General features: G+C 53.3%; 1 protein-coding gene across 13 annotated transcripts in view; it reads right to left on the bottom strand.

Moving 5' to 3' along the window:
- Positions 1–297: 297 nt before the first annotated feature.
- Positions 298–10,795, bottom strand: part of DAB2IP (DAB2 interacting protein) — a 186,799-nt gene continuing 176,301 nt past the window's right edge. For 8 of the 13 annotated variants that reach the window (XM_030919959.1, XM_030919963.1, XM_030919965.1 and 5 more), the window contains 3 exons: positions 9,324–9,517; positions 4,300–4,387; positions 3,329–3,496 (listed from right to left, as the gene is read on the bottom strand). In XM_030919959.1, coding sequence (XP_030775819.1) covers positions 3,329–3,496; positions 4,300–4,387; positions 9,324–9,517 — 450 coding nt within the window. Of the gene's footprint in view, positions 3,497–4,299; positions 4,388–9,323; positions 9,518–10,795 lie in introns of all 13 variants that reach the window. The other 5 variants (XM_010355374.2, XM_010355375.2, XM_010355376.2 and 2 more) reach the window with 3 other exon arrangements.

The raw sequence follows: 10,795 nt of genomic DNA, 5'->3' as shown, positions 1-10,795 counted from the left end.
GGGCCAGCGAAGACTTTTCTTCCAAACATGTCAGAGTCAAGGGAGAGCCTTTAAGAGGACAACTGCTCTACTCCCTGGCGCAGAGACCCCCCAACTCAGAGGAGGAGGGGCAATCCCAGATCACCCAGTAAGCCAAGCTGGCCAGACCACCACCACTGGCTTTAGGGGTATCCCTTGCCCACGACTGCCACCAGAGTGAACCAGATGCTGGGGTCCCCTGGATAAAGGACAGTGTCCACTCCGGACTCAGGGTCACCCCTGTAACATCACACAGCTGAATGGAGACACGAGTCAGGCTTAAAATAGCTAAATAAATCTTTAATATTTCTAATTGCAAATGTACAGAAATTGCACAGCCACACAGAGTCTTAGAACACCAACAGCTTCCTCTGTACATTATTACATAGTTAAAAGTCGCAGCTGGAGGGAGGAGCTCCAGCCCAAACTCCAATGTTTGCATTTTTTCCTTTTCACATACTTACAAAAGAGGGGAGCTGGGACGCGGTGTGGGGGCTGGGGGCTTTGTGGCTGAGTGTGTAGAAAAGAGGGGCTGTTTCCCTGGACAGTCTGGCTCCCGCAGTTGTGCGGGGCACAAGGGGAGGTGTACTTGGGGCAGATGCTCTGGGGGACCGGGGTGTGTGGAGCTGTAGCCTCGGTCCTCCACACCCCCACTCTCTGGGCAGTTGGAAAGAGTCCTCACTGACATGAGGTTTGGCAGTTTCCATCACCCAGAACATGGAAGTTAAGCAAAAAAGTCAGTCAGGCCTCTGTGCTAGCGGGGAGGGCGTGGCTTTCTCCAGTAGAGGCTGAGTCTCAGTGACCAGGGGACCCCGGGGCTGTGTTTTTCCCCAGCAGGGACTGTCCTTCCCTCCAGGGCCTCTGGCAATCCCATCCCTGGCTGCAGGCAGGGCCCAGCTCCCGGGAACTCAGGTTCTCTGTGGCCCAGGCAGGAGCCCCTGCTGACTGGCCCAGTGAAAGCACCCCAGCAGCTGCTACCCAGACAGCAGCTGCAAAGCCAACACATAAATGCCACAGGTAGGGAAAACAACCCCTGCAGACCTCAAGCCTCTTCCTCCTGCCCAATACTGTTCTCTAGATTCAGAAATAAAATAAAACCCTTGGGAGAGCAGCAGTCCCGGCCAGCCCTCGGCAGCACCAGGACCAAAGGATATGTACAACCATTAGGTGAGATAGTTACATTACAGTCAAACACCAAGAACATTTACAAAATCGGCAGACTTGCAATTAAGATAAAAATCTGTGAAGAGTCTGTACACTTTTACAGTTTTTGCACTAGGTAAATAAGGCTCTCGGCCTGAGAGCTCACCCACCCCTGCAAGGGCAGCTGGCACCGGCCACAGCGGGTGGCCTCCGAGCCCGCCTGTCCAGGCCCTGGGAGCCTCCCCGTATTGCTAAGGAGGCTCTGTCCGAGGTCACTCTACGAGGCAGCGGTGGGAGGGGGCTGGGGAGAGGAGGGCAGGGCTCACTGGGCAGTGGGAGGATGAGACTGGAGCCAGGCCCTGCCTGTGTGGTCACCCTGGTCTCAGGCACGAAGGCGCACGGGTGGGGACAAGACAGAGGAGTGGGGCAGGAAGGGGTGGGGGCAGGGCCTCTGCTCCTGCCTCCCATCTTCCTGTGGTCTGTGACCCCTGGTGGCCCAGCCCTCCCTCCACCAGCATCTGTCTCTAGCCTAACTGAATTATAGGTTACATCTAAGAGCCCCTTCCCAGAGCAGCTGCTGTCACCTGTCCCCGAGCTCAGGGTGGATACAGTATGGCTCTGGGCCACCTCTCCAGCACATCCACCCTTCCGGTGGGGCCTCTGTGGCACATTCCAGCTGCACGGGCAGCGGGGTGGTTCCTGCAGCTCACCCTGCCTTGGTTCTGCTGGCAAAGGCCCCACTTCCACCCTTGTTACCCAGGGCCCTTGCTCGGAATCTGCAGGGGCTGGGAACAGACAGGGGCCAAGAGAGACCCAAGCTCCTGCTCATCTGTCTTGAAAGTGGGGGAGGGGCAGATAAGCTACGGAACAGCCTAGAGCTGAGGAAAACCTGCCCCAGCTGTGGGGTGCGCACCTCCCCTGTATGCAGCGCCTGGGTCCTTGGCCGGGGGCCGGGAAGGGTGAGGAGGAGGCCGGCCGCACACACGGGGCTGGGTGCAGGCTGCTGCTGTCTTGGAGAGGGAGCAAGTCTAACATCCTCCAGGGCCGCTATTTCCCATGCAGTGCGCACGCTCAACTTAAAAGGCCCCTGTGTTCCAGCAAGCGAGCAAGCGGGCTTTTGTTTCTAATGCATACTGTGAAAGGAAAAAAAATCACAGTTATCCACCTTCTCAGGGCCTGCAGGCGTTAGAATCTTTTTTTAAACCATCACTCAGAGAAAGGATCACCTTTTTTCTCAGGGTGAGCACCACGTGGCACTCCCTACAGGGCCACTGTGCCCTGGGTGTGCTGGGCCCCAGGAGAAGGCAGATACAGTGCTCAGAGCCATCTGGCCAGATCCACCCAGATCTTTGGCTTCTGGGAGCCCTAGAGCATCAGCCTGGGCCTGTGTGGGAAGTGTGGGAAGCTGTGGGTCCTCCCCACAGGGATAAGAGCTGACAAGAAAAAGCCATGGCCCTCACTGGGTCTATCTGGCAATACAACTAAGGCAGTGAAGAAGGTGGCAGGTGGCGCTCTGGGGACAGGTTCAGAGGGGGTGGGTGGGTAGGAATCCTCAGTTCCTCACAGCCAGGAAGGTCCCAATAGGCCGCATGCAGTGGCAGGCGCTTCGGATGGAGACAGGCAGGGGACACTGACCTCCTGCCCTGTGTCCTCCTATCTTCCTGCCTGCCAACCAATCCACCAAGTGCCAGGTCCCACAGGACAGGGCTTGGCTGCCAGGGAGTCCTGGGCCCCCCAAGGAGGCGAGGGGAAGCCACAGGTGTAGGCCCCTAGCCCTTGAATCCCCCCTCCAAGAAGCCCCCTCCCTGGCACGGATGTGGGGAACATGCACTCGGCCAGATCCAGGAGGACAAGGACACGCCACATTCAGGAACCAACAGACATATTTTTGGCAGGCCCCCTGCCCCACCAGGCTGTCCCCACTCCCCAGCGTGCAGTCTCTTCTGCCCGCACCCCACAGGGAGCGGCTGGTGACCTCGCCTCACGCTGCTTCAGTCTCTGGCGGCTCCCTCTGCGGCCACCTCCTGGACAGCGGCGGGGAGGGGAGACTCGGTCCCCTGACACCTGCGCTGGGGCTGCAACCGTGGGTGCCTCCCCAGGCCGAAACCCTGCCCTTGGCCACCATAGTCCCCCTCTCCTTGGGTAGCTTCCTCCCTCCTCAGGCAGGTTAACAATTGCTGCTGTTTCTGAACTCGCCGTTCTCAGTAATCTGCAATTTGGTGGGGTTGGTGGGGGAGATGCCGTTACGGGCTTGCATGCTGTACCTCTCTTTCAGCTGGGTCAGGGCGCTCATGAGGCGGGCATTGGCGGCATCCAGCGAGGCAATGCGCTTCTCCTGTGGACAACGGGGGTGTGAGTGGGGGTCATGGGACAGGCTCCTTAGGGGCCTCCTTAGGGCCATGTGTACTTACGACAAGCACTGGGATAGTGGGGAATGGGGTGGCCTGGAGATGACGGGGGCAGGCAGGCTCCAGGCTGCGAGCAGTTGGCAAGAGAAGGCGGGCAGAGGCCTCTGCAGCATCATGGACACAGCCTTGCTGCCTGCTTATCATCCCAAATGGAGCAGCTCTGGTGCTATCTATGGGCTGCCTAAGGCCCCTGGGGCCGGCACCCTTGCTCACATGTGTCTGCATGACACACCAGAGGTCACAGCTCCTGGTCTATGCAGTTTACAGTCTGAGCAAGGCCCAGCCTACTCCTGGGCGAGTAAAAGAAAGTGGTGCAGCCCTGAGTAAAGGAGGCTGGAGCCAGACAGCCTTTCATGTTTCCCCTCAATGCAGCCTGGATGCCACAGCTGTGGACAAGAGTCCCTCTGCTCCCTCTGACCAGTCTGCCATGACTCCTAACCCCACCTCCCTCCTGGTAGCTTCCACTCTTTGCTCAGCAGTCCTGGTGAAGGACAATACCCACCAAGAGCCCCCGCAGGGGAGGAGCTGTCTCTCTCCTTTCACAGCCTGTCCCAGTGAGCTTGTGGCCCACTAAGACCACAGGTCTGACTTCTCAGGGCAGAGATTCTGGTTTCTTATTCCCCTCAGTGTCTGCAGTGAGGTATGACTGAGGATGGAGAGGCTAAAGTCACCCCCTCCTAATCCCAGGCCCTTTAACTCTTGTGGCTGACCAAAGCGCCAGAGCCCCCACCTGGGCATCAATGATCTTCTGTTTGGAGTCCACAGCTGCTTGCATCTCTGCATGGTCCTTCTTCAGTTCTTCCTCCACGGACATCAATCTATAGCCAGAGACAGGGACAGTCAGGCTGGCCCTGGAGGCAGCAGAGGTGGGGAGGGTGTGGGAACAAGCCCATCAACCCCACGCAGAGCAGGGACACACTAGGAGACCCCTCCTTGGGTCACAGACTTGCCTCCCATACTTGCCTGGGACAGAGGCCTTCCAGCCAGCTCCCAGCAACTGACACTGCTGGGCCTCCTTCCTCACCTCCACATCCCACACTTGCTGCTCCTAAAGCCCCAGAGGCCCCTAGGCTGCCCCCTTCCCGATGTTCTTCTAGGAGCCAAGATGGGTGTTAGATCTTCAAAACCCCTAGAGCTAAGCAGGTGGTGGAATGATGAAGGCCCTGAAAAGCTCTAGAACTTTTTCCGCCCTGCCCCTGCCATCTTCACAAAGTTGTGCAGACTCTGCACTGGGCACTCGAGGTACCAAGATGAATGAACTCTAGTCCTTTTCCTCAAGGAATTCACAGGGCAGGAGGCACGAGTAACTAACTACACCCTGCATGGAGCAGCTGCTCTAGTGGAAAGCTCAGGTCCCTGGAACAAAGAGCAGAAAGCAGTGACCTTTCCTGGAGGGTGGGCTGGGAGGTGGCACATCGGTAGGAGACACCTGAAGGACCGGTGTGCAGGTAGGACAATGAGCAGAGGCTGGGGGACACCACCGGCAGAAGCTCAGTGGGCAGGAGGCTGGCTCCGTCCTGCTGCTCCCTCCCTGGGCGCCCCCTGGCCCCACCTGGCTGGCTCCTGAGACACTCTCACTGCTGGGCACCCCCACCTTCCCACTCTCCTTTGGCTTTGGGATTCCACACTCTCTGGGTCTGCCTGTCTCAGACGCCTTGTCCTGTCTGCCCCTGGACATGGGGGTGCCACAGAGCTTTGGCCTCAGCATCCCTTCTCCTTGCTCCGCACACTCTTCTCAGATGAGCCCTCCACTCCCAAGGCTTCTCTCCATCCCTGCCCTCTTGACTCCTCCAGCCCAGAGCAGCCACCGCACCCTGGGCAAGCCCTTGGCCCACTTACAGCAGACACACAGGGAGCCACAGTGCTGGGGCCAGTTCTACACGGGACTGTAATGGGGGCAGCAGGGCAGCAGTTCAGGAAGCACTAACCAGGAGGAGTGGTGGCAGGGGGGGACCCTCAGGGCAGGTTCCCCAGTACAGGAAGGTACCACTCTGAGGAAAGCTTGTGCTGGGGGTGGGGTGTGGGGAGGGTATTAGGTTTGTTAAGGAAAATTAGATTGGAAGGAGACTGTATTTACCCTCGTCTTAAAAACAAATAGGGCCAGGAACATTGGCTCACGCCTATAATCTCAGCACTTTGGGAGGCCAAGGAGGGTGGATCACTTGAGGCTAGGAGTTCAAGACCAGCCTGGGTAACATGGCGAGACCCCCCATCTCTTTATTAAAAATCAAACAAACCAGAAATCTGGACATAATACAGGCAGTGCAGTACAACAATTTCTAGAATAGAAACCAACAAGGTGAGCCCAGTGAACGGTCTGGAAGCAGAGGGAAGGCAGAGTCAGCAGCCTCACTGGGCTGAGGAGACAGGCAGGTCAGGAAGGTCAAAGTGTGGGACTTGCAGGGCAGACAGCTAGAGAGGAGCAAGAGGCAGAGAGAAACTCCACACAGCTCCCAAGTGGGGGTTCCCCTTGTGTCTCTGACTGAATAATATCTGCATGCAGATGAGAAAATTACCAGGCTAGGCAAGAACCATCGGAAAGGAGAACACAAAACAATCCCAGAAGCAGTTCATATTGTACCAGCAAGAGTGGAGTGACGCACTAACACTGGGAATCACAGAGGACCGTGGAAGGAAACCCCCTCAGCAGCAGGGCACGTTAGGCCGAGACTAAAGGCTCTGCAGGACGCAGCCTAACAAAACTTAAAAGGAAACCCCGAGAGGATTGAACAGATTCCAAGTAACCTCACTGTCTCCCAGAACAAAGCCCCCAGAAAGGATTTAAAGGGACACAAAAACATTCAGCACCTAACTGTAAGATTCATAATGCCTGGCATCCAACCAAAAATTAGTATACAGAGAGAAGCAGAAAAACTCGTAAGCAGGCGGAAAATAAATCAGTAAAAACAGACTCAGATGTCACAGATGATAGAATTAGATAAGGACATGAAAACAACAAGGTATTATAAATACATTCTACATGTTTCAGAAAATAGAAGTAAAAGCACAATGAGAATTAAAACTGATGGGATGTAAAGCAAAACGGAAATTCTAAGAGGTGAAAAATACAATTATCTGCAGTGAAAAAATACTGGATCAGATTAATAGCAGGTTACACACTGAAGAAAAAATAATTAGCAAACTTGAAGACATAGTCATAGAAACTATCAAAGACAAAAAACAGAAAAAAAATGAAGAAGATAACAGCATCAGTGAGATACAGGACAATATGAGTCAGCCTAATGCACGTGTGCTAGGAATCCCAGAGAAAGAAATGCGGGGAGGTGGGACTGCAGACATACAACCCAAGACCCAAGAAACTAGAAGAAAACCACACCAATGAACATCACAATCAAACTACTGACAACCAGTGATTTAAAAAAAAAGAAAAAAGTATCTTACAAATAGCCAGGGAAAACAGATACATAAAGTACAGAGGAACAAAGACAATGACAGACTCCCTGTCATTACAGCCTCAGGGTGAGGGCCAAATCCAGACCATTGCCTGTTTTTGTAAACAGCCATCTCACATAAATAGTTCCGCTATAACAGCAGAGCTGAACAGTTGCAATAGAGCCATATGGCCTACAAAGCCTAAAATACTTTTGATCTGCTCCTTTGTAGAAAGTTTGCCAATCCCTGCCCTAGAGCAAAAAAGAGATATAGCTAATAAGTCGATAGGAGACAAAATGGAATCATAAAAAAATACTCAGTCCAAAAGAAGGCAGGAAAAAAAGAATAGATGGTAAAAATAGGAAACAAAGCAACAGATTTAAATATATCAATAATTACATTAAATGTAAATGGTTAAAACAATCCAATTAAAAGGCAGAAACATTTAGACAAAAGCAAGACCCAACAGTATGGTGCCTGTAAAACAAACTCACTTCATATATATAGATGGGTGTTATGCTCTGAACGTTTGTGTCACCCTCTAAATTCATACGTTGACACCTAACCCCCAAGGTGATTATCTTAATAGGTAGGGTTTTTGAGAGGTGATTACATCATATGGGCTTTGCTTTCAAAAATGGGATTAGTGCTTTTATATTATACAAGAAGCCCAAGGGAGCTTGTTCACACCCCCGACAATGTGAGAACATAGCAACAGGGCACTACGAAGCAGAGAGTCCTCATTATACCCTGAATCTGCTGGCATTTTGATGTTAGACTTCAGAAATGGGGACAATACATTTTCTGTTGTTTATAAATTACCCAGTCTAAGGTATCTTGTTATAGCAGCCTGAATGGACTAAGACAATGAGTTAAAGGCATGAGGATGAAAAAAGCTATACCATACTAACACAAATCAAAAGGAAGTTGGGGTGGCTACATTAATAGCAGACAAGGCAGATTTCATAGCAAAGAATATTCCAAGGGATAAAGAAGGTGATTTTATAATGACAGAGGTTAATTCAACAATAGTACATAAATAGCCTAAATGTGTATGCACCTAAGAATAGTTTCAGTGTATATAAAGGAAACACCAGTTGGAATGAAGGGAGAAATAGAAAAGCCAGTAAGGATATGGAATACTTGAACACTATCTACTTAATTGGCACTTACATTAAGGAGGAAATATTCCAGGATTGGTTAGTAGAAACGAACGTGTTAAGCAAGTCTCTGAATTCAGAACATGCAAACATCAGACAATACAAACAATGTGGAGAAGGCATTTCTCCACATTTGAAAAGCATTTCCATTCTTGGAAACACACACAAGGTGAGCCAAGAACAGAGCTGGAGATCAAGTGAACAGCAGGTTTCTAATCACCCTGGTTTCACTCATGTTAACTATTTTATAATGAACAAAACTATAAGTAAATGAAGCAAACAACAGTCAGGAACAGAGAAACAGGTGGTCTAAATAGGAAGAATCCGGGAAGGCCTTATGCCATGGACAAAGCATGGAGTGGAGGCCTTCCTGGCTCTTGCACACCTGCTTGGTCTGTCCGGCTGATGGGGTCTTAGACCAGGCCAATGCAAACAAGACACACTGTCTGTCCTCCCGTGCTTGGTATTAGAAGGAAGTAAACTCCATGACTGGGACCCTGGGGTTGACTGCACTCCCTGCCTGACACCAAGGTAGGGATGCCCTACCCACAGGCAGAGACAGAGATGGAGGCCTCACCATGGGGCCTGACATAAGCCTTCAAAAAGATGAGAGTCAGCATTAAAACTTGCTGTTCCTCCAAAGCCCTTTCCCAGATAACCCAGGCTTAAAACTCAGGATATCAGACTGGCACCACCCCCCCCCCCCCACCCAAACCACTCAACAGTTCCCAGCTCAGTAACTGGCACCCTGATACGCCCACACCCAGACACTCTTGGTAGGAATCTGGGGGCTATGCTGTGTCTTCCACCTTCACCTACTGTACGTAACTGATACTCATTCCCACTTTTCTTACCCTGTATTGGATCCTCACTGTCTTTCCTGGCAACCCCCAATCCAGCTTCTCAGGATCCCTGAGAGTGCTAAGATGGCATGGCTCCATGTAGGGGCTCAGGCCCATTGGGAGCCAGCTGTCACTGGTCCAGCCTCATCACCAGCTTTGCATTCTGCGTGGGCTGCCCACCGTCTAGGCCACCTTCTACCTCCAAGCCTGTGCTCACGCTGCTCCCACTGCCACTCTCTTCCCTCCTCTCCACACTCAGCTCATCCTTTGAGGAGGCTCTCCCACCAGGGGCCTCCTTGAAGGCAGCGATGGCTTCCCTGCCTGTGCCTGTAGCCGGGCCAGACAGGTGTGGGCCCCACCTGCTGATGATGCCCTTCATCTGGATGTCCTTGTCCTCCTGCTGCCGCCGCAGCCGCTCCTCGCCCTCCTCCAGCCGTGCCTGGTACTCCAGCACCAGCTTCTGCGTCGTCTCCTCCTGGCACTTGAACAGGGTCTCATACTCCTCCAGCTTCTTGGTGGAGATTCGCAGCTTGTCCTGCAGCACCGCCAGGTCCTACCAGGAGAGCAGCATCCACGGGCACAGCACCCAGGACACAGAGAGCACAGCTTTGTCAGCCCGAGTGGGAGGAAGGGTAGGAGGAGCCCCACTTGGAAGGCCCCAGTGACTGTGACCTGCCCACTTCACATAGCAAAGAGATGCCCAAGGAGCCCAGCTGGTGGGGGCTGCAGCCAGACGTGTGCCTGTACCACACCAGGGGGTCTCCATTCCAAGCTCCCAGCTTGACCTGTATGGCTACGGCGGGGATGAAGACTCAAACCCAAATCCCAGGAGTAAGGGTGTAACTAGGGCTTTGAACTTTTTATGACAAAGGTTAAAGAACCCTTGGATATATGAAGGACGTGTGACAGCACCCTGAGAGGTGGGAGCTCTGCAGGAGGGGAAACTGAGGCCCAGACAAGGAGACCATGTCACATGAAGAGCGACTGACTAGCAGGGTAAGATCCCAGCTTCCCAGCCTCTGTTTGAATCTAAAGCCAGAGGGTGGCAGTGGCATGAGGAAATGGAGAGAGAGAGAATTGAAAGGCAGATGGTCCAGGCTTTGGATCTGCCTCAGTCCAGCACAGACCCCAACCATCAGGGAGGAACAGGGATGTGGACGAGGCTGGGAAGCAGCGTGGCTGCACAGAGGAGCCAGGTGCTCTGCGCTGAGTGAGGAAAGGCCAACACCAGGATTGAGAGGGGCCAGACGCCATGAGGACACAGGGATGCAAAGAGCCTGGAGTGAGGCCAGGCCTCCTCGCTCCCCAGCCAAACTCTGGCTCTGGGAGCACTGTGTCCCCTGTCCCCTGGTCCCCTTCACGTAACTATGGTGAAAGCAGGTGGATGTAGTGGACCGGGGATGGTGGTGGCAGCAGGATGCAGCATGGAGATGGGCCTCGCCTGAGGCCAGGGAGAAGTTCTGCCATTCTGACCCCAATGCCCTTGCTCAAGAGGCTGCCACAGGCTTTCCTGGGGCCCGGAGGGGCGAGAGCATCCAGAGGGGAGTGGAGAAGCGCCTGCCGATCTGGGGCCTGCGCTGGTTCCTCTGTCTACATGGACTGCAGCTGGCAGTAGGAGACAAAAACTACCCCCCGATCCAGAGCAGCTGCCACAGCTGGAAGGCTTGGGAGACCAACAAAGCATCTCCCTGCCCCAGCAGATGCTAGATGTGTGTGGCAGAGTGAGATTTTGATTTTTAGAATAGGTTCTTTTCCCAGGAGTGAGGAAGAAAACATCTCAATGGTAGCCTGACCCCACCCCCAACGCTGGTAACTGTTGTTTCTTTCCCAG

Source organism: Rhinopithecus roxellana, chromosome 16 (genome assembly GCF_007565055.1).
Source record: "Rhinopithecus roxellana isolate Shanxi Qingling chromosome 16, ASM756505v1, whole genome shotgun sequence".
Classification (NCBI taxonomy): domain Eukaryota; kingdom Metazoa; phylum Chordata; class Mammalia; order Primates; family Cercopithecidae; genus Rhinopithecus; species Rhinopithecus roxellana.
Note: the sequence above shows the minus strand (reverse complement) of the source record. Positions and strands in the feature narration are given on the sequence as shown.